General features: G+C 45.9%; 1 protein-coding gene across 9 annotated transcripts in view; it reads left to right on the top strand.

Moving 5' to 3' along the window:
* Window positions 1-27817, top strand: part of BEND7 (BEN domain containing 7) — a 77295-nt gene that overhangs the window by 2446 nt on the left and 47032 nt on the right. For 7 of the 9 annotated variants that reach the window (XM_042991077.1, XM_042991078.1, XM_042991085.1 and 4 more), the window contains exons 2-4: window positions 10-93; window positions 23842-24144; window positions 27203-27325. In XM_042991077.1, the coding sequence (XP_042847011.1) occupies window positions 10-93; window positions 23842-24144; window positions 27203-27325 (510 nt within the window). The remainder of the gene's footprint in view (window positions 1-9; window positions 94-23841; window positions 24145-27202; window positions 27326-27817) is intronic. The other 2 variants (XM_042991084.1, XM_042991081.1) reach the window with 2 other exon arrangements.

Here is a 27817-nt window from a genome sequence, read left to right as displayed (position 1 = left end):
TCATCCCAGATTATCACCATGAGGTATATAAGATCTCAGAATTCAGCAACGATGTTAATGGGGAGGCCAAAGAGACACAACCCATTTATTTAGGTAGGTTCCTATGTCAATTAATTTCTCAGCAAAACAGTGTGGCCATTTGCAATTAGGGGGAAGGGAAAAAAAAAAAGATTGTGCCAGAACGGGAAATGTCTGCCATTGCTTAATGTATGACATTCTTTTCAAGACCTTTTATTTTACAGATTGCCAATATATCCCTTATTAACATTGCTAAAAGTTGTAATTTCAGACATAAATGTTTATTAGTGTCTACACACAGTGCTAATTATCGCTCACTCCCAGAGCCAGATGCTGACTGAGCAGTTTTGTCGCTCTGTGCTCACCCCATTTCCATTGCATATTCGCTGGCATGCTTCACTGGCAATAGTTTGTGTAATTGGGGTATTACATCTTTGACATCTGGATAACAGAAATTCAATTTCCAGGAAGCCGCTATTTGTTTGGTTTTGCTTCTGCCTTGGGTGGGATAGAGGATTAATATGCTGTCTTATTATAATGTCCCTTCACCTCTGTGGCCTGGTTGCTAATCCTGCCATGACAAAATTAAATTAAATCTACAGTCAAAAAAGCGTAAGGAACATCAAAGTGCGATTGTCCGCCCAACCACCTCTTGAGAGCTCCAGCTCTCCCCTTCCTGGATTTGTGGGCATTTCACACCAATGTTTTTGGTCAGAGAGACTAGCCATGCTTTGTCTTTGCCATCCTCATTGCCAGCTCACCTCAGGGTCAAACGGAGCCAAAGCAGCGCCTGTGAGACCCATCGGACGAGTGTAGCCGCCTGGTGAATGAGCAGGTAGTCCAAAACATTGCCACTCTTTCCAAGTGCAGCGTTTGCTACAGATACCATACGTGAAGGACCTGGCATGTGCGGCTTGTCAGTTGCAGACCACGAACCAAAAATTAAACAACTTCAGATTTTGCCACTAAGAGTGCAGTCCCCCTTAAGTAAGAGCGGAGAGCAAATGGTGGCTTGTGGCTTCAGCCTTGCCCATCGCGAACACCTTCACCACCCCAGAAGTAGGTTGAGAGCGGGTGCCGCACAAGAAGGGAGCAGAAAGTGGGAGACCGTCGGGGCGAGAGTGATGAAAAGCCGAGGCCAGACTTGCCAGACCTCTGGTGAGAATTGAGAGCAGAAGGAAGTAGGATTGCTGTTCAGACCCAGTGTGAGGGGTACTGAAAAGCCGAACAACGTGAAAGCCAGATGGCGTAGTATTCTGTCACTGAGATCTCTCTTTTTTTGCTTTGAGGAAGAGAAAGGGTGGGTTGCCAAAGGACTGAGAAATCAAATGGATACTTGATGGAGGTAAAATAGGAGGGGAGTATCAGCACGTCTTACATATGCAACCACTGAAGGTGCCTAGATCTTTCCATCCTGGGGGAGAATATTACTGAGGCCAGCAACTACACTCACCACCTGTTCACTGTTAAGAGGACTAAAAACCAAAAAGTTAATAGTCAAGTGAAATTCTGTGACCCAGAAGGAGAATATTCTTGGATTGTACTCTCTTTAGTTCCTTAAACTTAATGAGTTGGAATTCTGTACTTTCCATTCCCTAACCTTATTGGTTGGAATTCTGTATCTAAGTACCACTCGACTTAGCCATTTGAAATGAGGAGTTTGCCTATTAGTAGAAAATCTACATTTATCGTCAAAATGTAACATCATGTCCTTGGTTCAGTTAACGTCCAACAAAGCAGGCCTTTTTCCCCCTTTGTGCTGTGTATTTGGAAAACAGTAATTCTGGGTGTGAGAAAGTGGGGGATGAAGAAGAGGAAGATGCGAGTGGTCAGAATTCGGTAAACAGTACACTCTTGAAGGGGGCAGACATCGCTGCTTTCATTTTTCCCAGCTCGAGTCCAGGAAGATAAGAGAACATCAGCGAAAGACCAGGGTGGGGATCAGCTTTCCAAGTTACCGGGCAAGAAGGCCTCAGACATCAAGAGACAAAAGTTTGAACAGTGGAAACGTGTGCCTGGGTGACTTCTCAATCTTTCGCTCATCCTGCGAAAAGTGTGATATGGTTCCCAAAGACCAATTTTATTTTGTGATCTCTGGGTCCATTTTTTTTTTTTAAAGTGGAAAAGCAAATGAGAGCGATTGGAAATAGTTGCCGACAGCTTATGAACTTAAGAATTTGGTTGTTGATGATGTTATAAGACATAGGCATTAGGAGTTTGTAGGTACTCCTCTCAAAACATAGCTTTATATCATGTTTGTTTTTGTAAATTGCTAGAGTCTATCCGTAACACTACTCGCTAGGGTGCAGATTTCTGTGTGAAGTTTCTGACGCCCAAGGGAGTTTGTTAGCAGGACAGCAGAAGAACTGTTTCACCTATAATGCAGTCCTAAAACGTGGCCCCGAGATGCTGTGTAGGATTTTCTGTGTTCAGACGTAGGTATAATCCCTAGGGCTATCTGCACCTATAAGATTAAAGTTCATATCTCCGGGAAGGGGAGCGCTCCAAGTTTTGGCAGAGTTCCCACATGAAATCTATTTCCCTGGAATATATTCAGGCTGTTGACTAAGGAAGCCCACGAGTGAGGCAGGGTAGCTCACTGGTGTGGATGGCTTGGCTGAGTGCTTTGCGACTCACACACACAGTATCAATGTGATAATAGGGCCAGACGAGGGTATTTTGCCCTGTGGACATTGATGTGGCCCAGCTGGCTGCGGTGGGCCTACAATAAAAATTTGAGCACCTGTTTGGAGAGGAACAGCAACTCGTTTTAATCAGTCCAACAGATGTCTTTTTTAAGAAAATACTGTGCACTCAGCACTTTTCTGGAACAGGGGTGGGAAATGGATAGGACCAAGACATTTGGGGAGATAGGACAAATTGAGAACACCATCAAGGAGCAGTATTCAATAATAATAACAGTTTGGACGCTTTGTGCGTGCACCAGTGTTGTGTTGAGTACCTCACATGAATTTTCTCATTTACTTCTCACGGCAAATCTGCCAGAGTCGTGATCATCCCTGTTTTGTACAGGAGACTTAGGTGTTTGATAGCCTGTCAGAGGCCTCTCAAGTAGCAAGTACCATAGCCGGGATCCCAGTGCACATCTCCGTGTGCTGGAAACACCCCACCGCATGCCTCTCTGTGTGAACGATGATTCATTGACAAATGTGATCCGTTAGGGCAACGAGCAAAAGCAGCGTTGGAAGGGACGGATCAAACGCAAGGTCAAGCGGAGAGCTCTGGAAGGGCTGGACCTTGAACTTGCGGAAGATTTGGATAGGCAGAGGGGAGGTGAAGAAGGGGCTAAGTGTCACAAGACCCAGACGTTAAGTGAAGGTCACACATGTAGTTTAAAAAGTGTTTTCACATCTGTCATCCTGTGGTTTTTACAGTAGTCCTGTGAGGTCACTGGGGCACATGTTCTTAACTCCCATTACCTAGAGGAGGGAACTGAGGCCCAGAGTGAAGTGACTTGCTCATAAATAGTGGAACCTGGCAGAAACCCACGTCTTCTGTCCAAAGATTTCCCTCTGTCGTGTTGGGCCAGACAATTCAAGGATTATCAGGAGACCTTAGCTGGTAGCAAAGCACTTTTAGCAAGTATTTTAATGAGACAGTGAGTTTATTACTCATAGCTTTAAAGGAAACATTTAATGAAATCTCTTTTTATACATTGGATTTTCTTTTGGATTTACCATTATAATATATAAATTTGAAACATGTCTGTTTTTCAGGTGTTCACTCTCTTTCATTTATTCATTCAACAAATATTTATTGAGCTCCAATTGTGGGGTCAGGCCCTGGCCCTCTTGGTCCTCTTCTGGTTCTTTTCTTTGTTTTTTTTTTTTGTTTGTTTGTTTTTTGTTTTTTTGTTGTTGTTGTTGTTGTTCTTGTTCCTTTTGACACTAAGTTATACAGCTTTCAGAAGATGAACCACAGGGTATAGTAGCCATGCCAGATGAGCACGGTCAAGATCTCTGAATTTTTTAAATGTTTATTTTATTTATTTTGAGAGAGAGAGAGTGAGCAAGCAGGGGAGGGGCAGAGAGAGAGGGACAGAATTCCAAGCTCACAGCACAGAGCCTGACACGGGGCTCAAACTCATGAACTGTGAGATCATGACCTGAGCCAAAATCAAGTCAGACACTTAACCGACTGAGCCACCCAGGTGCCCCTGAGATCTCTGAATTTTTAAATCTTTTTTTCAGTGACTTTGTTGATAACAGCTGCCCCCACCAGGGTCCCCAGTCTTTTCAAAGGTGACACACTCGAACAATCCCTACCCACTTTTCCAGGTTAGGGAGTTAGCCTCTAATGACAATGGGAGTCGTTAGAGCCCTGGAGAAGTGAGCAGGTGCATGTGTGAAATGGGGGGGGGGGGCCGGCCTGGGTCCCACCTGGGTCCTGTTTCTTTCCAACAGGGAGGGGGGCCCCGATGTTTACCTCACCTGTGGCTAGAGTTGCATGAGTGAGAAACAACCTCAAATGAAATGAAGGGCCCAGCGGACCTGAGTGTTTCTTGGGGTTAGAAATAGAGCCGATAACAGCAGGTATCATTTTCGGAGAGGCTGCTGCGTGCAGGGCACTATGCTAAGAACTTGGCGTGTAATCGCAGGGTGCCATGCAACATGCCCCACGTCTGCGGGACTCCACACAGCTTTTAGGGTGCCCTTGCCACCACGTGTAAGTGGTTTCTAAGGCTTCCTACAGCACTAAAAGTAGATCTGCTTATCCTTATCCTGTAGGTGCACAAACGGCTTCACAAATCCAAGCAAAGTCAAAGCCGAGAGAGCCTCTGAGGCTCTTGACCACCGACGGCTCCCTTGAATATGAGCGCACGTGTGAGTGTGCTTCTGTACCCATAGGCGCAGCGGTAGACCGCTTCGATGCTACTCGCTGCCTAAAGATCGGGAGGCGTCTGCAGTCAGGCCCGTCACACTCTTGGATTGGTCATTTAGCCGACATCACAACCACAGTGTGAGGCAGGTGTTCCATCCGTCATTCAGACAGGAAGCCGAGCTCGGAGGTGAAAGTGACTCACGCGAGGTTATACCGTAGTTAGTAGTTGAGCGTGCTTTAAAACCCGGGTTCCTGATGTCCAGCTCTGCCCTCTCTCGCCACGTGGGGGCTGCCTGCGGTTCTGCCTACCTGTGCCGTTCTGCCCACACGGGCTCATCTTAGTGTGTGACTGCTCATCCTCTCCCCGCCACCCCCCCGCCACCGACAGAGTGGGGCTCAAGACATGAGAGGGGGCACCGTCGGTAGAAGGGAGGGGTGGGCAGAGCCTGGGACCCGCTTGGGAAGAAAGGAAGTAAACTTGGTTGAACATCTGCTGTACGCTGGGCACTTTCCCAAACTGGAGAAGTATTGTTATTTCCATTTTTAAATGAAAAATACAGGCCTTTGGAAATGTCAGTTTGCTCAAGGTCAGAGAGTTCGCAGACGAGAGCTTGGCCGTGGACCCGGCTCCCGCGGTATTTCTGCTCTGCGGTGTGGTCTCTGAGAAAGCCGGGGCCCCTCGCCTCCTCCTTCTGCTGTTCGCTCTCTGCTTCTAGCTCACCTTTCCAGTCTTTTCTCCCTCTTCTTCCTACTGAAAACTTTGGCCTGCGTCAGACTGGTCTCTTAGCATTAACTTCCTGGGGCGCCTTTCCCTGTCTGTGTGTGGGCTCTTCACCATCCCTTCCCTTCCAGGCCCTCCCACGTGTTAGCCCGTTTCCAGACCCCATCTATCACCAGCCTATCGCCTATCGGTTTCTGAAGCCCAATTCCAACATTACCTAGGCCTGGAGGCCTTCTCAGTTCGTATAGCACAATAGAGAGAACTCAGGTTTGAAGTCAGAAAACCTTGGTTTGAATCTCAGGCTAACGGTTAATAGCACCTTGCACGAAACTCTTGAGAGGCTTTCTTTCTCTTCCATAGTTGAATAGGAATGTTGGCCCTGGCTTCCCCAGCAGGCTCCCCTTCAGCATCTTGGAAATCCTATATGATAAAACACTTTTTCAGAGTAGAAAATGCTGTATTCTTATTTTTATTATCCCCTTCTCCTGAAATAGAAGTTCTGTTCTTCTGAACACCTTAGCACTAAATAATAACGTCATCTAGCATTTGCCACGTACTGCCTAATACTCGTTTTGTACACAGCTTTATGGCGCTCCAGGTCAACCTGCAGACACCCCTGTCGCCCCCAAACCTGAACAGTTACCACACTGAATTGTGGTTGTTTATTCGCACTGTCTCTCCTCATGTAAGTTGTAAGATGACAGAGCAAGGGTGACCTGGATTCTTTTTTGTATCCTTCGAAGCACCCAGCACGGTGTTGTGTTCATAATAGGAACCCAGATGACAGGTACTCAAGTATCTAAACGTGTGAGTATGTTGGACAATGTCGTACAGAACTCTGAAGACTTGCTTTAAAATATATCACTGTGGGGGCGCCAAGAGTGGTTAAGCATCCGACTCTTGATATTGGCTCAGGTCGTGATCTCATGGTTTGTGAGATCGAGCCCTGAGTCGAGCTCTGTGCTGACAGCAAGGAGCCTGCTTGGGATTCTCTCTTTCCCTCTCTTTGCCCCTCCTCCGCTCATGTTTGCTCATGCTCTCTTTCTCTCTCTTATTTATTCAAAAGAAATAAGTAAACTTTAAAATATATATACACACACCACACTGTTGAGATTTTGGAGACATTTAGCGAGCCAAACTAAAATATTCTTCATTTAACCAGAAGAATCTTTTATCATACATTAAAGCAGCACGGAAACTTGGGACTTCTGATGTTGATGTGTGAGATAGAACTTGAAATCTTTTTGTTTTCCTTCACATCTAGAAAAGACCAAAAAGGAGAGGACCTCACCTAGGAAAGCCAGCGACATGTTAAAAACCAAAACTGAAAAATAGTATATGCTCTGCTGGCTCGGTATTGTGCCGTAACGTGGGCACAGCTTTCTAGAGGCGCTTGAGATAGTATTGACCTGCTTATCAACTGACTTTGGCAGGTCTGGTTGTCCAGCTCTGTGGGAAGCAAGTTTACCGACCTAAGTTTCAGAAAAATAGCAAGCTGTGCATTCAGCAACAGGCTTGTCCCGCTATGAGGGAACACTCAAGCCGGGCCTGCTCCCCTAGGCCCGTGTCTTGAGAAAAAGTTGCCTCTTTCCGTTTCCCATCAAGACTTGGTGTGGTTCAGGAGTGAGCGAAATGCGTGATACGTTTTGATGGTTTGCTGTTCCTACTCTGATCATGACCAAATCATTAAAAAAAAAACCACACACACAAAACAAAAAACCCTCCACGAAGGGCAGACTCTAAGGAGATGTATTAACAATTTAGCCTCTCTGGTTCCCATGGGAATATGGATTTTTACTTTTGGAAGAGAATAACATGGCTATCTATAAGATAAAATAAAGATTTTGGAACAGTGTGTTTTGCATCTCCAAGTTAAAAATAGACCTAGGACATTTACAAAGCAACTCTGTTATTCTTACAAGTCACAGATTACTGGAGAGAACGCCACCTAGACTGGAATGTGCGTGCAGAAGCAGGGGGTGGTGGGCCAGGAGGGAGCAGACTCCCACGCCAGCAGGGATTCGCCCAGGGGCCCACGCCGGCAGGGATTCGCCCAGGGGCCCCGTGCGGCTCCAGGGCCTGCCTGCCTGAACCTCTTCACCGTCTGTGGCTTCCTAGTTAGGACTGAGACTCCTAGGCCTGACGGATGAGACTTTGCACGAACTGCCACCTGCCTCCTTGGGGCTCGCGGCTGAGGCTTTCCTTCCACCTCCCAGGCTTCGGCCACGCCACACCACTTTTGTCCGTGCAGCAGGATTCTGTCCTTGCCTTTGAGGCCAGGCACTTAGTCACCCGGGTGGCTGCACATACCACCTCCTCTGCTTGGAATTTCATACTTGGACCATCCTCCCTCTTCTGTCCGTGGCTCTCTCTTATCCCTGAAGACTCCCAAGTGGATGCAGCTTCCTCCAGGCAGCCTTCCCTGATTCCCCTCACCTCTCCTTCCACAGCATCCAGGGCTGGGTGCTATCACAGCAAAGCCAGTTTGCTTTTCTCTCTCTCTCTCTCTCTCTCTCTCTCTCTCTCCCCGCACTAGGGTGTAAACTCCCTGAGAATCATCTCTGTGTCCCCACTGCCCAGCCCCACGATGGTCACATAAGTACATGCTCAGGGAGTGAATAAGATGTCCACTTTAAATTCAAAATAAAGTGGGGGCGCCTGGGTGGCTCACTCGGTTGAGTGTCCGACTTCGGCTCAGGTCATGATCTTGCAGTCTCTGAGTTTGAGCCCCACGTTGGGCTCTGTGCTGACAGCTCAGAGCCTGGAGCCTGCTTCGGATTCTGTGTCTCCCTCTCTCTCTGCCTCTCTCCCACTCATGCTCTGTCTCTCTCTCTCTCTCTCTCTCTCTCTCTCAAAAATAAACACTAAAAAAAAATTTTTTTTAAAGAAATAAATAAAGTGGTGGAATCAGCCATTTTGAAACTTTATTACCCAACTCTTTTACCTCTGAGTCCTGCCCTGGCTTCAAAGGGTGAACATTTACACAATCTTCTTCGTACCTAACTGGACCTCACATACCAGGCGTAAAATTTGTCAGCACTGACTATCGAAGCTATATTTTTCATTTGTTTTTTTTTCTTTTTTATTAGGTTAATGGCAGGTCCCCCTCTTCAAGTTTAACCCCAAAAGAGGATGCACCACTGTGCCTTTGTGTGTATTCCAGCCCCTGGCCTCCAGGGCCTTGCATATAACACCGCGCTGTGTGGGCATCTCTGGATACGGCCGCACATGGGCCTGGCGTCTGCCCTTCTGGGCTCTGCCGGGAACGGTGTTTGCCACCCGGGCTGTTTGAGCCTTCATTGCTCAAGTCTCATCTTGAATTCCTGCAGGCAAGGCTCCATTCACCGTGTTCCTGGTGCCCGGTACCTGACACGGAGTAGATTCACAACAACTATTTCTGAATAAATGAAGGAGTCCCATGTTTGGAACATGTTAAAAGTGTAGTTATCATCTGATGTGAGCGGGACAGTCTGTTGAGGGGAGACCGTCTTCTTGTGCAGGACTGTCCCACATGTTACAAGAGGTCTGAGTGTGGGCGGCACAAATGTACATGGATGTCAGGAGCAACCCCCCCCCCAGCCCTTGTGACCATCAGAAATGCCCCCTGCACATGTGAGTTACAGCATCGTCTTCTGCAGTCCACAGTTGTGGGGTCAGTTAGCTTTGAGCCGAGAAAAACGATTGCATTGCTATAGGCTGGACACCCTTCCCTCCCCAGCTGTCTCCCAGATGCCCTTGTGAAGGGGCAGAAACGAGGGGTTGGGGTGGACCCAGCCAGCCACATCACCATACCCAGAGCGAGCACATCCATTCACGGCCAGGTTCCTGAGCCTCCTTTCTATGCAAAGGACAGCTTCTTACATGCATACTCGATCATATATTTTAAAATCATTAAGAAGTTTAGACAGATTTCCTTTCAGCATTGCAGACAATGAGTATCCTTGTAAATAAGAATCCATAAAATTGTTTTCTTAGTTTTGCATTTTTTTTCAAGCACGTACAAATATACTATACCATTTGAACTGCAAGGGTTTTACAATGTTTTTTTTACTCAGAAATCAAATTTTATATCTGAAAGGTTAATGGAGAAAACTAATTATGCGATCTGGTAACCAAATGTGTGATGAGACATTTGTCTCTGTAATTAACAGCAAGGAACTTTTATAGTTTCATAAAATCGAATGGTACATGGAGTGTTCTGTGAGCATTTGTTTGGATGAGGTGTCCAACACAGAGATGTTTATGGATGATATAAAGTTGAACTGAAATGTAATGCAGGTGTCTGTACATCTCACGGCATTTCTCATTGTTGAAATGGAAGCCGGAAGATTAATAACTTTACTTTGTCATGATAAAATAAGTAATGTGTTCTTGGAACAGTGGTACGGTACATAAGTTACTCAGTAATTCCAAGAATTTATTCTGTTCCAGGAATAATATCCTTAACAATTTATTTTTACAGAAAAAGTTGATGCCACATAATAGCCTCTGAAGTTGCTTGTATGGCTAATGGAATTATATCTCAAATATGACTTTACACCTCCAGAGAAAATGTAAAGAACCCCACAAAAATGCAAGGTTAAGGTACAAGCTAAAAGTTAAAAAGTCAGGAGATGCAAAAGTTAAGGTTCTTCCGTTAACGTTAACTCATTCTCATTGCACATATATAATTTTTTCAATTACTAGCAAGACTTTAATGGGTCCCTTAATAAGCCTTGTGTGAAATACGGTTGGAAAGTAGTTGTTGCAGGTGTGTTTGCCTTAACCACTCTACAGGAGAGAGCCTGGGGCCTTGAGCAACACAGATGGGCCCAGAGCTGATTCGTCTTCCTCTGGTCTACTTTGGTCATGTGGGCAAGCAACTTACTCTCATCCTTTGCTAAATGGGGGAAATGAGTCGCTGTCTGTCATCTCTGGTGAGCTAGGAAGACGATGAGGATGAGATATGTGCCTTTGGGAAAGCTTTCAGAAGAAGGCACGATTGAATTTAGGCACCAAGTGTTTGCCTCTGTTTGCCAGCCCTACACCATGGAAACGAGAATCTCTTTCCAGGATGTCACAGATTTGGTTTACGTCTTACCCATCGTCAGTAGTGTTTTTTCAGCCTTCCTCAACTGTAGTGTTTTTTCAGCCTATCCCAACTTCTTGGCATAACTGATGCTTAGAATTTACTGAATTCTTGTATTTGTTTTGTAAGTCTTTATCGAGTAGCCATTAGGGCCAGGCTAAGAGATTTTAAAGCTCAGGAGGTAGCGACCAGGGGGATGAAGGGTTCTATGGGAACATAAAGAGGGGCCTCACCAGGCCCGGGGGGGGTTAGAGACTATGATCCTTGAGGAGATGACATTTCAGTAGGAGATGGGGCTGAGGAGGTATGAAGGCCAGGAAGTGAGTGCTTCCAGACTTTCCTTCCAGCTAAAGCAGAGGGCCTCTGGCTTTCCATTACACCCACCAGCTGGGTTGGTATTTAATTGTCCTGAAGTGAGGCCTGGGCACTGGTCCTTTTAGAAAGTTGTCTAATGTGCATGCAGCCACACCCAAGAGCCACCAGTTTAGAATAAGGGGGGTGGGGGGAGTAGGGAACATGGCAAGGGATAAGGTGGAGAAGTGGGCAAGGAAGGCCAGATGCAGAGCCGGGCTGCATCGGAGGTGGTTGGCATTCCACGGAGCTGTGTCACGTGATGAGGTTTGTGTGTTTGGAGATCGCCCTGGCTTCGGGGTGAAGAGGGTTTGGAGGGAGGGGCGCAACACTGGAGGCTTTTGGCAGTAGCCCCATCAAGTGATAATGGAAGCGGGGGGCGGGCGGTGGGTGTGGAGAGAAATGAGAGGGTTCAGAAGTGATTTGGAAGTCACAATAATCAGGACTGTATGATTAATTGGCTTTGGGAGGGCGAGGAGAGAGAGGAGCCCCAACTTTCTGGCTTGTACAGCAGGGTGGATGCTGTTAGTGAGGCTCAGGGATGGTCATCATTAAATACAGTTTGGGGGCATGATACTAAGGTTGCTTTTGAAATGCGCAAGTGGGGCTATTGGGTATGTGGGTCTGGAGCCCTGAAGTGGGAGCAGGGCTGGCGTCCTCACATACAGATGGTCACTGGGGCCAGGAGAGAGGATCGGGGGACCCAGAAGGTGTGTGGGGAGTGAGAAGGCTGTTCGGGCAGCATCCTGAAAACGTTCGACATTTAAGGCAGTGCTTTTCACACCAGTTGTTGTGACCTGTAAATGGGTCAGGAGATCAATTTAGCAGATTGTCACCCGCATGAGCAATAGTGGTAATAATAATAATAACAAAGACAGAGTGGAAAAGAAAATGTCAGAATGCATTGCATGCAGGAAGGATAAATTCGTGAAACTTTTTAGTTATATATGTAGTATACGTGTGTGTGTGTGTGTGTGTGTGTGTGTGTGTGTGTGTGTGTGTGTGTGAAATCGTCATGAAAAATATATTTCTTGCTGTGAACTATGGTCAAAAAAGTTTGGAACCCATTGACCTAAGCTGCGTTTGTCTTACCCCTAGAGAGTTGTCTTTAGTCTGACTCAGGAAAGACTGCCAGTCTCTAAGTGCTTTTGGACCCAGAGTTATCAGAGTTCCCTGAAATCCTTGGAAGAAAAAGGTGCTATGAATGTGACCCATTCTTCATTGTCAGTAACACTATTTACATTGAAGATGAAACTGTACAATGGCATGTATATTTAACTTGGAATATATTTTTAAATGTATTTATTTTGAGAGAGAGAGAGCACGAATAGGGGAGGGGCAGAGAGAGAGAGAGACAGAGAGAATCCCAATCCCTGACATGGGGCTTGATCCCACGAACCATGAGATCATGACCTGACCGAAATCAAGAGTCGACGCTCAACCACCTGAGCCACCCAGGCGCCCTTAACTTGGAAAATTTAAAAATTTTAAATGGCTGAAGAAATGTAATACAGCGAGTACTTAATCAAGTTCATATTTAGCTGATCCAAGATGTAGATATGCAAATTAACAGCTCAGTTAGGGGAGATTTGCACCTCTGTATAGCATTCTTCTAGAAGTTTTCTGTGCAGGAGAGCAGAGGGTCAGCATTTCAAGTTATAACGAGAAGGATCGTCTCTTTCCAGGCAGTGAGTTATGAACATTTTCTCTCTTACTGAATGAAGACAAGACGTTGGTTATACTACCAGAGGCATATGGGAGCTGCTCTTAACCTACAGTCTTGTATTTTACCTATGTGAATTACCAGCATTCGAAGACTTTTGCTATGTGTTTCACAGAATCATGAACGTAAATAAATTCTTACTTCATGTCTTCTAAGTGTTGATATGTGGCTTTGGTAGAACTAACAGGATTCACGTGAACCATGCTGCCAAAGTAAAAAGAAATATCTGAGCCTTATTAGTTAGAAACAGCGCAACTAAGTTGGAATCCGCGGATCGTTTGGGGCCGTGATTTCACTGTTTCTACCACGTGTGTTAACATAGCTGGGTGGTTAAGATGCCAGCTGGTTCAGACAGCACGGAGTGTGTGTCCTGACCGCTTCCTGGATACCACGCAGCTGGACTGTTGTGTGAATGGCCTGCGTCCTGCCCGTCAGCCCGTTCCTTGAGCGCCTCCGGAGAGTAGCTCGAGGACCTTGGAGCCTGACCCACCTGGTGTAACTCTCCAGTCTCAAAGTCCCTGTTTCCTCCTGGGTGGAATGTGTTCAGCAGCATTTGAACCTCTTAGTTTGTTATCAGGATTAAAAATTGGCAGAGCGTTTGCCAGAGGGCCTGGTACATAGTGAGTGCTCTGTAAATGGTGGCTGTAACACTTTTACCCCTGCCTGCTGCCAAATTACTTTTTAAAAAAAACACGCGTCTTGGGGTGCCTGGCTGGCTCAGACGGAAGAGCACGGGACTGTTGATCTCGGGGCTCGTGAGCTGGAACCCCGCGTCAGGTATAGAGATTACTTAAATAAATAAATAAACTTAAAGAATAAAAACATTAAAAATAAATAAATACATAAAATAATAAAAACAAAAAATGCACGGCTTCTACGAGCTTCAACAGAAGGTAATCTTAGGCCTGTACACCAAGGGTTGCAAAACAGACCACACCCAGCACCGTCTTTCCTTTGACTTGCTGTCACTGCTCTCCCTAGCCACCTATCTATCACTCGTTCCCGTCCAACTTCGTCTTTCCTGGGTGACATTACAGAAGATGTTTTTGCGTCCAGTGCCACAGGGAGAAGATTGTACATAATTCTTTTAGGTCATCTTTTTCTTCCAAAAAAAAAATAATTTTTTTTGTTTTTTTTTTTTTTTAAGTTTTATTTATTTATATTTTGAGAGAGAGAGAGAGCACGAGCGAACGCAGGGGAGGGGCAGAGAGAGGGAGGGAGGGAGGGAGGGAGAGAGAGAGAGAGAGAGAGAGAGAGAGAGAGAGAGAATTCCAAGCAGGCTCCACCCCCAGCACAGAACCCAGTGAGGGGCTCCATCTCACAATCGTGAGACCGTGTCCTGAGCTGAAATCAAGAGGCAGACGCTTAACGGACTGCGCCGCCCAGTTGCCCCTCAGAACCACTCTTAAAGTTAAAATTTATAAAGGTGCAAATGAGGTATAAAGTAAAAAGGAAAGCATCCTGTCCCTTTCATACTCTCCAGTAACAACCATTGTTAACAATAGAGGGGTGTGTGTGTGTGGGTGTGTGTGTGTATTACAATGAAAGAAATATGGGATCGTGCTATGTAATATAAGGCTTTGTAACTTTTTTACATAACTGAGTCCCCATTTATTCCACAAGAATCGAGTGGCTAGTTTGAGGCAGGCAGTAGACCCTAGTTGTAAAGTAGTGAAGGAAGTCACTGTGATGTCAGCCATCATGAGTTTACAGTTTGTCTGGCAAGTAACCTCTAAATGACTATAAAAGGGTCATTTCATTCTTTATAGATACGTAAACATACACCATAATTTCATTATACCAACATGCCATGATTCATTTATCTAGTACTCCATTGATAAATGTTTGGACTGTTCCCAGCGTTTCACCAGTAGGATGCTGCTGCAGTGAATAGCTTTGTACTTGTGTCCTTGGTACTTGTTGGGATGTCTCTGTAGGATAAATTCCTGGAAGCTGAATTGCTGGACTTCCCTCCAGAAAAAGGTCCCTACCAACAGCATATGAGAGTGACTGTAACTCTATCCCTTCACCAAAAAAATGGGTTTTATGAATCTATAGCCTTTGCCAAATTAATAGACAAATAATTTCGCAGTATTTAATTTCCATTATACTAATAATTATGGAGATAAAGGAATTTAAACTATTTCTCTTGTGAATTACATGTTCGTGTCCTTTGCCTTGTTTTTTATTCTTAGTATTTGTCTTCCTCGTTGATTCACAAGACCTCTCCCTTGTATTTGGGATTTTAACTCTTTGGCTCAGTTACTCTTGAACATTGCTTAGAGTGGTGGCTTCTGACCTACTCACTTCATGATGGCTAGAATTACTTATCCAAGGAATATTCAGTTGGGCAGCCACGTTATATTTATTATAAAATTTTATTTTCCGTGATATAGGAACATTCGGGGAGAAAGAAGCAGGCCCACTCTTTGAATTGGTCGAGGAACTTCAGCTTTGTTACATATCACTGTTTCATGGAAAACCTTTGTTGACTTCCTGTCATTTGCAGGATAAAGTAAAAGCATCCAAGGCCCTTCTGTTGTTCACTCTACCCACTCAGTGCCTTAGCTCCAAGTTAGCTTATTTACCATTGCCCATTGTGTTTTTCTCTGCCTTTAGACTTGGTTCAATGCTTTTCCAACTCTTTTCTCTTCCCAAAAGTGCCCGTGGAAATGCTGGTCATCTTTAACTGACCACCTCACATCTCACCGTCTTCGTGAAACTGGCCATAATCCTCTCAGTTTAAAATGATCTCTTCCTTTCAGGGCACCTGGGTGGCTCAGTCAGCTAAGTGTCTGACTCTTGATTTTGGCTCAGGTCATGATTTTGCAGTCTGTGAGTTCAAGCCCCACATAGGGCTCTGGGATGATGTTGTGGAACCTGCTTGAGATTCATATTCTCTCTCTCTCTCTCTGAAAGAAATAAACATTAAAAAAATCTCTTCCTCCCAATTCCTGAACACTTGTCATTTACACAACATGCAAGGCATTTATCACACATCCTCTTGATTTTGTCTGTTTTGTCAGTTCAGTCACAGACACTATAGATGTACTCCTAGAAAGTGTAGCTGGGACCATTCAAAAGCCTGACTGAAAAAGCTAAGCCCTTTGCCTTCTGTAATGGGCCAGCCGCTCCTCCCGCTGGCCAGTGCATTTTCAACTGCAGACCGTAACTGGGACCCGGTGGTGTTCCACGGGCTGTGGGAATCTGCACATCTTGGTGGGTGGAGAGCAAAGTATAACACTGGCATTTATTTTTTAAGGTAAAACATGAAGACATCAAAGAAGATTGTTCCCTTGGGGACTTTGCCCTCAAACTGCTTGTAGGTGTTTATTCTCCTTGTAGGTGTTCTCTGAGGACACCTTTGAGAAGCAGCTTGACAGCCCATTTTTTACAGCTTTCCAATGGATTCTGTTTTTTTGAAGTATGGTTGACATACAACATTATGTTAGTTTCAGGTGTACCACCATAGCGAGCTGACAACTGGGTACGTGACTCAGGGTTCACCCTGGTAAGCGTAGTCCCCATCTGTCACCCGACAGTATTATTGACTCTATTCCCTAGGCTGTACTTTCACGACCGGACGGTTGTACCTCTTTTGTTATGTTGATTTATTTTTGAGAGAGAGACAAAGACAGAGAGAGTGGGGGAGGGGCAGAGAGAGGAGGCTCCAAAGCGGGCTCTGCGATGCAGGGCTCGAACTCGCCAGCGGAGGGATCATGACCTGAGCCAAAGTCCAGACGCTTAACTGACTGAGCCACCCAGGTGCCCCTGGATGTTTGTACCTCTTAATCCCCTTTACCTGTGTCTCCCAACTCCCCTCCTCTCTGGCAACCACCAGTTCTGTGTGTTTAAGAGTGTGTTTCAGTTTTGTTTGTGTTATATGTGTCCCACATAGAAGTGAAATCATGTGCTATCTATCTTTCTCTGACTTCTTTCACTTAACATGATACCCTCTGGGTCCATCCGTGTTGATGCCAACAGCACGATCTCATTCTTTTTTATGGCCCATTTTGAATCTCGAGTCCTTGATTCATTTCCTGGTGTGTCTTTGCTCGTTTGGCCTTTAATAGGCGTCTCGAGCTCTTTTTGCTTTGAAGGCCTATTGTCCAGCTCAGATCCATGGCATTCTCTCTTGGTGCTTGTCCTGGCCTCACATGCTCAGCCTTGGACAGAAAGAGCTCCAGCCTCCCACCCTGGCAGCAGGTGTTTGCACTGGGTAAGCCTGCCATTCATCAGCAGAGGGACATCATACCCTTAGAACTGCCCGTACAGTCCTATGTCTCCACTGCTGGACTGTGCACTCCTCAAGGGGAGAGACTGTAGCTTATACTTCTCTTCCTCTTTTTACGCACACAGTGTCTCATATTCAGTAGTACAATAAATATTTATTGAATGGATGAATGAACCTGATGTTATCTAAACAGACTTGAAAGGAACTCAGTTGCCCTTTAAATGAGAATGCTCTGTATACACTGAGCTGCTAAATTATTTTCCACCTGTAACTTCCAGTTTAACAGGGTCCTCGAACCTGTGCCAACATGTGCACAGTTGAGATACTTCTTATCATAGTATTTGATTCAACCAGTTACATGATTCTGTAGCCACTCTTTGCCTCTTTCCATCTTGGTGGCATTTAGAATATGTTGTGTGCTGCCCTTGGAGTTCCTGAATGCACTCCAGGGACTGGCTCAGGAATGTGGGTTCTGGCACACTCTCCTCCACACGCTTTGCCCTGCTTTATTTATTGGGGTTTCGCTGAAGGTTGCATTAGAGAAAAGGACGCCCTTGGAAACCAGTTCCCTGTTCTATAAACTAATGCATTTTCAGACCATTTTTGCTGAGTTAGAATCTCAGCCTTGCGTGTCCCTTGTAAACATGGCTCTTGTCCCTGAGGGTGGCCAGGTGGGACCTTGATAGCATCTGCACGTCAGTATGGCCTTGGGAGGAGGGTGCCAACCTCAGGCCTCAGAGCACAGAGTCTGCTTCACATTCCTTCACTCTGAGCCCCGTTCGTCGAGAGCTGTAGTGCTGGCGGGAAGGACCCTGTCCCCACTTCCTGCTCTTTTCTTTCTGTCACCGCCGTCATCTTGCCGGCGGTGGGCGCGTCTTTTCTACCACATGGCTGCGTGCTGCTTCTACTAGGATTTGAGAGGAGATGTTTAGACTGTCTAGTACAAAGCCTGACCCCCTTAGTATTTCTCAACCGATGCCCTCAACTTTTTCCTACTTTAACATGTCGTTACCTGAAAAACGCAAAGCATTGTTTGAAAGCATTCTTCTTTGTAAGTATATTCAACGCCGTGCAACCACCACCACTGTTTCCAGAACTTTTTCGTCATCCCAGAGAGAAAAGTATTCTTGTCACTGCCGGGGCACGTGTTCTCGGACGCTGCTCTGCTGTGTTGTTGGTGTTTACGGACTGACTGCGGGGGTCCTTTAAGACCATGTGTTGCCCAGTCTCCTGGGATGAAGAACTGTGTCCCTCCCCCACACCGACCCATAGTAGAGGTGAAGACCAGTCACCCAGTAACCATAACCTTATTTCTCGGTGAAACACCCAACTTGTGTAGCCTGTCCTCGTCCCTTGAATCTTTCCTGTTGACTTTTCACGATTTCCTAAAGATTCTCGACGGCCTCTTTAAAACAGTACAGAACTGGACACGATACTGTAATGAAAGTTGACCGGTACTGAATACGGTGGGAAAAGTGCCCCTCGGTTCGGTTCGTGAAGATTCTGTCCTGTTGCGGCACGTGACCGGGTGTGGCACCTTGGCGGTGGACTGGATGTTGGGGGGGGTGGCGGGGTGGGTTGGAGGTGACTCAGTTCTGACCAAGGCGACTGCCACTTGCCCCGTGGTAGGGAGCCCAGGAAGGATGGGGTGACCCACTTTGCTGGCTCAGAAACAAATGAGCTCAGGGTTCTTTTAATGTTGAAAGGGGACGGGGGGGAGGGGGGGTTGCACCCTTCGCACACTAGGTTGATAGGAAATCTGGCATCTGTGTGTAGGGTGTCCTTCTAGCCCCTGACTTGTTAGTGATCCCCAGGGGCTTACCCAGTCCAGAGGGCCAACTACTGCCAGTAGTAGAACGGTTCTGGGGTCAGCTTCATGTACCACGGGGCTGCAGCCCCGCTTGCCTGCTTATTATCTGGATCTTCTTTGTCAGAACTAGGCTCATTATAACCTGACTCCGCAGCAACCTTTTTCTCTAACTCTGCCCGGCGTTAGTATCCATCAGTCACCCAAGCCAGAAACCGTGGCTTTATCTTTCACGCACCCTTCTTGTTCACCACCCTCGCCCCTGGCCCCACATCCAGTCCCTCACCAGGTCTGTCTGGTGAAGTTCCGTAAGTGTCTCTCTCCAGCCGCACCCCCTCAGTCCTTCCCCCAGCCTTTAGCAACGACACTGTTACTGGTTTTCTCTCCCCACACCACAGCTCACCACAGTTTTGCCAGAATTGTTTTTCTAATAGATAGCTCTGTGTTGAAAGAGATAATGAATCTAAAATTGCCCAGAGTAATAGCCCAGTATCTCCAGTGTAAAATTATTCTTCCTTCGCCTGGCATGTGTGGCCCATAATGGGATGACCTCAGTGTCCATTTCAGCTCCATCACCTGTCCTTCCCCACAGAGAACTTGAACTCCTGGCACACAGAACTGCTGTTCAGGAAGAAGGGGGAAGATGCCAGAGCTCTGTGACATCAACCCAAACAACAGTGAGCTTTCTCCTGGGGCCGGAAGCGTGACATTTTGGGGAGCCACCATCCCCAGCCCCAAGGGAATGGGGAAGGACCAGCTTTCACCCGGGGGCTACAGGGAAAGCAGGACCCTCAGGGAAGGTCTTTAGCTATAGGAGGAAGCAGGGTCATCGAACAGTAGGGCACTTTGCGCCCTGGCATCCCGGGGTGCACAGTTAACAGTTTGGAGTCAGCCAACAGTCCAAGAAAAACAAGGATCATTTTTCAGTACAGCCAATCGATCCAAAGGGATTTGGGTAAAAAATGTTGACACATTTGGACAGGGGCTACCTTTACCTTTGAATTTGTACCGGATGATCTTTATACCTCTTGAGCCCATAAGGTGTTTGCTAAATGCTTGTTGAGCAATTTTATTCTACTTTTTCACTCCACTCTATTAACACGCTGTTTGCTTATAACCTTAATATTACATTTAATTCTACCGGATTCATTCTGGTTTGGATAAGCCATTTCTTGCATTCACTTAAGAAAGTTTTGTGGAGGGGCGCCGGCCGGGGTGGCTCAGTCAGTTGAGTGTCCTACTCTTGATCTTGGCTCAGGTCATGATCTCATGGTTTGTGAGATCAAGCCCCACACCAGGTTCTGCACTGACAGCATGGAGCTTGCTTGGGATTCTCTCTCTCCTGCTCTCTCTCTCCCTCTCTGCCCCTCTGCAGTGCACTTACTCTTTCAAAATAAATAAACTTAAAAAAACAGTTTTATGGAATACCTATTCTACATCGACACCAGTACATTTGTAGGGCAAAGATACGATTGTTTCATGAATCTTCGTAGTAAGACATTTCTAGATAGACCTGACATGTTCACGTACAGTCTCTCGCTATATGTTTATATATTACCATCTTTTTCTTTTATCATCCCAGACCGTGATGGTCTGTGTTGTATATCCTTAGTTAAGAGGATATACAAGTTAAGAGAGTTCTGGCCAAGTTAAGAGAGTTCATGTATGAGGACTTACTCTGTATGTATTATTGTGCATATTGTGCATGTATCTGTATGTGTTATGTAAAGACACATGATCTGGTAGAGTCTTGAAATTTAGCCAAAGATAGAATTCAGCCTGCAGTTGTAGACCTGTCCAGACTCAAAAGAATTTCAGTTAAGGCTGTTTTACCTTTTAGTAAGATTTCTTTTTGTTTGTCTTTCCTAAAAACGTTCAGCCTCTTGGAGTTGAGTGTAAGTAAAGACATAGATTTGGAAAGAAATCAGGAAATGGCACACAGTTCCTTATAGAATCGTGCTCTGGAACTAGCCTGTGGCTCCTGGGAGCTTCCTTTCCCCGGCATTATACATGGAAAAGACGCTGACTGATTCCAACTGGAAGGACAAGTAGACGTCAACTAACACTTCCAATCTCAATCTTATACACTTCCCACCATTTCAAGTCAAAGAACTGCATGCACCCCCTCAATTAAAAAAAAAGAACAAAAAACAGTGGGCCCCATGTGAGGACAGAAGAAGCCCGCCGGTTCTGAGAAGGGTATTTGTGACCTCAGAGGCATCAGATACTCTGTGAACATCCCACATCGCCCCTCGGCGCTGCTGTGCGTCCCCCTTCAGACCTTCCTTTTGTGGTTCAGGAGGCCAAAGTCGGGGGGCCCGTGGGTGACTTGTCTCCTGTTAAGCAGCAGGTCAGTCCAGCTGAGGGGAGTCCAGCCCGGGCCTGTCCGCTGGACCACACCAGCATCCGCTGCTTGAGCCTCCACCGGCTCGTCCCGCTTGCCCGTGTTGGGCACCCGCTCCATCCCAGTGTAGGCGCGCTCACCCAGCTTCTTATGCCATCCCTGCGTTTGGCCTTCAGGTCTCATTTCTGACCCTCTGCTCCATCCGCCCCCAACGTGCAAGGCAGCGTTTCCCCTCTCTCTGCCGAAGCCCATCGTCGCCTGCAGGTGCAATGAGGCTTCAGGACTCTTCCCCAGGGGGGATGGTCAGGGCTGCTCCCTGCTTCATTGGCCAAAGGAGGGACAGTTCCCAGTGGTTACCCTGAGACCGTTTGCACACGTCAGGTTGTCCTCTAGGGATGCCCAGCCCGTCTCCTCTGAAAGCCTCTTAGGTCACCCCTTCCTCCACCTTCCCCAGTCTCTCCACTGTCCTCTCGTTGACTTTTACAGCTCTGACTTCTGCACCTGACTGTCTTCTGTGCTTTAGAAGGACACCGTGCACCGTGTCCTGAGTGAGGTCAGTCGGGTCTGCCTTGGCCTCCTTCGCAGCACCGTGATTTCCTCCTTGGGCCCTGCCAGCTCCTGATTTGTCATTTGGTCGGGTTTTGTTTTGACTTTGGAAGACATGTTTCTAAACGTTTGCTGGGACAGCCCACACCCAGAGGCACCCTTTAAAGTCTCACCTCTTCCCCCGGACTCACCCTGCGGCATAAGCTTCTGGTCCTCCACACAAACATAGAACGTATGTGAAACTCAAAATCGAATGTTCATTCTGGTAATTTTCAGAACCGAGAAACTAAGGTTGCAACAAAGCAGATTTGCTTTTAGAAACTTCCAGAATCCTGTGACTTTCTTTCTCCCCCTAAAGACAGCACTTGATCGTCATAGAGCTCCGTCTCCAGAGCAGAGGTGGAAGCTTTGAAAAGACAGCATCCCTTTTGCTTCAAGTGTCAGGGTCTGTGTGGAGAAGTAAGCTGGCACCGACTCAAGACCCAGGCAGAACGCGGCCGAGTCGGCGCGGCTCTCGCCCGGGCGCCAGGAGGGAGGGGAGTGGCAGCCACCAGCATTGCCAGCTACGATCAGTGTGCTGCAGCCTGTGATGCGTGCACGACTTCCCTGCTCTAGAAAATGGAGGATAAAAACCCCACAGGAAAGAAGCTTCTTGCCCAGATGGTGCTGTTCACTGGCCAGGAAAGTTACGTGTTTGGGTGCTGACACTGACACCAGTTTGCCTGTACGTTTCCTTCCGAATTCCTCCGGGAGCCCTTCAGACACACCCTGCTCCCTGCACATCCTGAGGAGGTCACAAGTTTTGCTGGCTCTGCATTATTTAAATTGTGCTTAGTCATCCATTCCCATAAAATCTGGAGTATCACTTAGTGTTTCGGTATTGTAATTTTCACAGGTGTTTGATGTGAAAAGAGTCTTATTACAAATGAAAATATTTCTCCTCTCCTCTCCTCAAGCATATACCAACACATAACAATACTGTAAATTTGGAAATCTGTGTCATTTCTGTGTTCACCCATGTTGGATATCAAAGGCAGAATTAATATTTTTATTACCTTTTTGAAAATTGGGGATTATTTCAAAACAGTATGTAAAAGTTTCTTTATAGTCAGTAATGTATCCATACATTAATTAGCTAAATACCTAACCGGGCAACACAAAAATACCTAGATTCATTGTGTAGTTACTAATTCTACAGAGAAACCTGGCTTATATGATGCTAAGTGCATTAAAACATCATTTATATTAAATGTGCTGTATTTATTTGCAGGAGCTATGTAGAAAAAGCCTTTTCTTTTTATCATAGTTTAAATTTCAAGCATTTAATAGAGTGACTGTGAGAGGCTTTTAACACCCAGATTAGAGGGGGAAAAAAATCCTGGTATAAGACTTTTATTTTAACACCCAGATTAGAGGTAAAAAAAAAATCCCCTTTTCTCAGTCTTTGTGAAGATACCAGCTGATGCACAGTTTAGTAAGATAAGATGTTCAAAAAAGCTCCTAATAACATCCCGTAATGTCATTATTTACAGAAAATATTTTACGTCTGTATAATTTGAGAGTTATCTTTAAATAATATTTATTAAGTACCCCTAGTGCAGTACAGAGATACCTTAGTTCAAAAAAAAAAAATCCCCTTATGGAAAAGGAATCTTACTTAATGTAAAGGTTCTGGAGGTCTGTTGCACAACAGTGCAAATAGCGTTAACTGAATGGTGCCCTTAAAAACAGTTAAGATGGTAAATTTTATGTTACGTGTTTTTTAACCACAGTGAAAAAAACAACAACAAAGGTGAGGTGGGGTTCTCTTGTGCACGTAGTTACAAAGTGGAGGTGGCAGTGGTCTGGGCAGGTCCGTCCAGGGAGACATAGTTCCAGGGGCGTCTCCCCACCGTGAGTCGGAGCCAGAGAAAGACAAAGCCCTCCTCCCATGTTTTGGATGTGTCTGTGCTCCTGCATTGTCATGTCTGAAGGTGATGCCCCCACTGACAGTGTCTTACTGGAGTGTGACCCTGCCAATGGTGCTAGCCATTTTCTTGCCTTTAATTTTTATAGATTAAGTTTCTAGAAGCTTGCATCTGGACTCAGTAATCATTCCCATTTCCAAAGAAGGGGCGTGGTTTTTTTTAGTAGTGGATTATTTTTTCTGCTCATGCACAGTGATCTCTTTGGCCCTGTTTCCATTAGGAAACGAAAGCATGGAAATTAAAAAACAAATTACAGGAATGAGAAGATTACTGAATGACAGCACTGGGAGGATCTATCAGCGTGTCGGCAAGGAAGGAGAAAAATTAAAAGAAGAACCCCAGGATTTGGATTCAGTCTGGCCTCCGCGTTTGAACTCCACTGCTGAGGCCCCCCAGAGCCTCCACCCTTCTTCACGTGGTGCGTGGAATGAGTTACCACCCTCCAGCGGGCAGTTCTCAGGGCAGTATGGCACCCGCTCTAGAACCTTCCAGAGTCAGCCCCACACCACTGGGAGCTCCAACGGTATGGTTTATCAGACATTGAGAATGCTCGGGGCCAGGGGCGGGGAGAGGGCTGTCCAAATGTTTTATATTTCTAAATATTCATCGTGGGTTTTTTTTTTTTTTTAAGTGTATTTATTTTGAGAGAGAGCGTGTGCGCATGCGTGCAGAAGCAGAAGAGGAATAGAGAGAATCCCAAGCAGGCTCCATGCTGTCAGCACAGAGCTAGCTGGACACAGGGCTTGATCTCATGAACCGTGGGATCTTGACCTGAGCCAAAATCAAGAGTAAGATGCTTAACCAACTGAGCCACCCAGGTGCCCCAACATATTCAGCATGGTTTTTGAGTTCAGTACATTAAAGCCTCCCCTAGTCACCTGCCTTAGCTGAGTTACACTAAGAGAGTAAAAACTGGAATTGAGAAATAAGAGAGACTGAGGCTTTATATTAGAAGTGACGGTTTCTTCGTAGAGATTTTAGCTCCTCGAGAGGTGAAAGCTATCATTTGCCAACATACAGATATTATTGCCATGAAAGACAAACATTAGGGCAGAAGGCGCTCACTTTGTCATCAAAAGAAGCTTCTGTTCGTATGGTATGTCATTAATACATCCTCTTGCTTTATTCGCTTTTCTGCATTGTCAGAAGAAGGGGGTGGGAGACACCTGTCCCAGCATCCTAGTGACTAGTGATACCTTTGCTTTAACCTCACATCCCAGTAACTGAACCGGATGATCCATGTCGTAAGACTTGCTTCAATTAGGGCTGAAAATTACCCTTTTAGAGTTGCATTTCCTTAATTTAAGTTCCTAATTGTTCAGGGGAAAAAAATGGCAATTTTTCCCTTAAGGGAAAAGAATTGATATTTTTCTGGACGTGTTAACTTTCCATCCGGTTACTTGCCCCATAAATTACGTACGGATGCGCAGATCTGTAGTCTTCGCAAAGAGAACAAGGAAAAAGCAAGACTGCATTTTCAGTTTCCTTGAAAAGTTAAGGATTTTTCTCCCACGTTCACTATTCCTTCAAGAAGAAGAGAATTGTTTTGATTTTTTTTAACACAATTTGCAGTAACCAGTTCAGGCATAAAAAGCCATCCCGAGACACTGCCGATGAGGGACCCCAAGAGATGTATGGCATCTTCTCTTTCTCTCAATATTGCATAAGCCAGGATCAGGTTCACCTGCTGGCACGCTTCCAGGTTAGGGGACATGGCTCTTGAAAGACTCCTCCATGAAAATGAAAAGTCAGTTCTCCTTAAAATTAGAAAATGATTTATAACAAGCTGGAAACGGTTGGTTTTGTCCTCTAAAAATGATAAAGACAGCGCTGAGAATAGTGACTAGGAATATTCTCTAAGGCCCTCCTAATTTGACTGCCGTGGAAGAAACAGTAAGAGAAACAGAACACCCTTAGGTGTGTATGAGGCTAAATAAACGCCACATCAGTAAGTTGTGGGTGAACGGCGTTCTGTTTTCCAGTCCACAGCAGGCATGGTGGATTCACTCTGGAAAATGTTATTAACGTTAAAAGTTACAAACCTAAGTTCCCCCAGGTTGGTTTGAAAATAGATTTTTGCGTTTGTCGTTGGCATTATTTCCAGTAGAAACCCATCACATAGAACTGTGACTACTTAGAATTCCATTGAAATTATTTGCAGTTTTAAAGCTGTAACGTCTCAGTTTGCTACAACTTTGGATGTAAATAATTGCATTCCTCCAGGCATTAAGTTATCCGTATGTATGTCATGGTTTTGCCGTGAAATTTTTTTTACAGCGTCCACAAATAATGCATACAGTGGGACTAAAATTACCTGTAGTGTATGATAACAGGTATAATTGGATCAGTGCCTTAGAACTTTCCCCCTGCACCTCCGACAGCAGTCACAGTGGTCGGATTGGACACAGATGCTGGAGGGCACGCTGCGGAAAGAGCAACTTTCCAAATGTTCCATCGTGTTCCAAGGACAATGGGACAACCTGTGTTTACCTAAATAGGATCGTTTTATTAAGGAAAAGATAACTAAATTTAAACAGAGATAAAGAGAGTAAAGTGAAGGAAATGTAGGATAGGGGAATGGAAAAAAAGGTGCATGAAGATTGAGCTGGAGAACAGCCAGCAGCCCAACACCCTATAACCCACCAAGTTCAAATACGTCCTCCCATAGACACCCTGCTCCCCTGGCTTTTCCCCGCCCCACGCATACCACCCCCAGAGAGTACTCTCACAGTTTTAATGTGGTGACAGTTCCTAACTTGGGAAAACGTGCTTAATACTACAAAACTATTTTTAATAGTTTGACACATTTAATTTTTTTTTAATGTTTATTCATTTTTGAGAGAGAGAGAGAGAGCACGAGCGGGGAGGGGCAGAGAGAGGGGGAGACACAGAATCAGAAGCAGCCTCCAGGCTCCCAGCTGTCAGCACAGAGCCTGACGCGGGGCTCAAACCCGTGAACCGTGAGATCATGAAATGAGCTAAAGTTGGCCGCTCAACCCCAGGCACCCCATAGACACATTTAATTTTTAAGGTGAACGTTTATAACATGCAGCGACCAGGGTTTTTTTTGGAAGGCTTGTTCTCAGAGCTGGTGTTTCTGTGCAACATAGTGTGTGTTTCTAGTGAATTTTTATGGGGGTGTGACCTGAGATGCACTGGTTTGGCACTAGGGAGGCCTGCCCACAGCGCATCGTGGGCGCACAGTCAGGCAGACTCCACCTCCCGCCCCATGAGCCGCCAGGCACCTTACAGTGCAGAAGCCTGGATAATTTAGGTAAAGTCAGACCCCAGCATTTAGGTGGTAACAGTTATTGGATACGTTTTCCTTACATGCTTCAAAATGCTGTCAATATGCCTTCTTTTTTTCTTCTTTCTTTTTTTTTTTAATAATTTATTTTCAAATTGGTTTCCATACCACACCCAGCGCTCATCCCAGCAGGTGCCCTCCTCCATGCCCATCACCCCCTTTCCCCTCCCTCCCACCCCCCCCCATCAACCCTCAGTATGTTCTCAGTATTTTTTCCTCTTTATAATTTTGGTGTTGACATTCGGAGTATGCCCTTCTTTTCTTTGATGCTCAGGAGAACTTCCAGCAGTGAATTCGTCAGGTGGATCAAACTGCTGTACTTGTAACTGCCAGTCAACGTTGCAGGCCATCCTCCAAGAACTCAGGACCATGCGGAAATTAATGCAAATCCAAGCAGGTACGGAGACCGGGCCTCGGGTGGAACCCCCGGATTTGTCGTGCGTATCTGACATCTTCCGTCAGGATGTTTGTTTTGTTTTTGGCGGTCAGCGCTTCCCGCCTCGCTGTCTCGCCATGATTTTCCAAGTGTCCGTCTTCTCGGCTTTTTCTACAACGCATTTTTCCTTTAGCAAATCTAGCAGATTTGTTACTGCTGACCGTGCTACTCACGTGCCGATGGACGTGTGCTCCACATCGTTCATGCCCTCGTCTCCTAGGACTCCACAAGTGTCAGTTATTTGAATTTTCAAACAGTCGTACTTGAAGAGGGGCATCATTCTCCAGCTCCCTTCCCTACTGTGAGTCGACAAGGATGTTCACATCAGGAAAGAAAGTGAGGCTGACTCACCTTCACCTCCTGAAGTGCTCTGTGTGGGTGGGGGCTGTGTGCTGGTCGGCAACCCCCACGCCCGTCCCGCCCCATCTGGGGCCGCTGTGTGACAGTAGGGAA

This window comes from Panthera tigris, chromosome B4, assembly GCF_018350195.1.
Source record: "Panthera tigris isolate Pti1 chromosome B4, P.tigris_Pti1_mat1.1, whole genome shotgun sequence".
Classification (NCBI taxonomy): Eukaryota; Metazoa; Chordata; class Mammalia; order Carnivora; family Felidae; genus Panthera; species Panthera tigris.
This window is presented reverse-complemented; position numbering and strand designations above follow the sequence as displayed.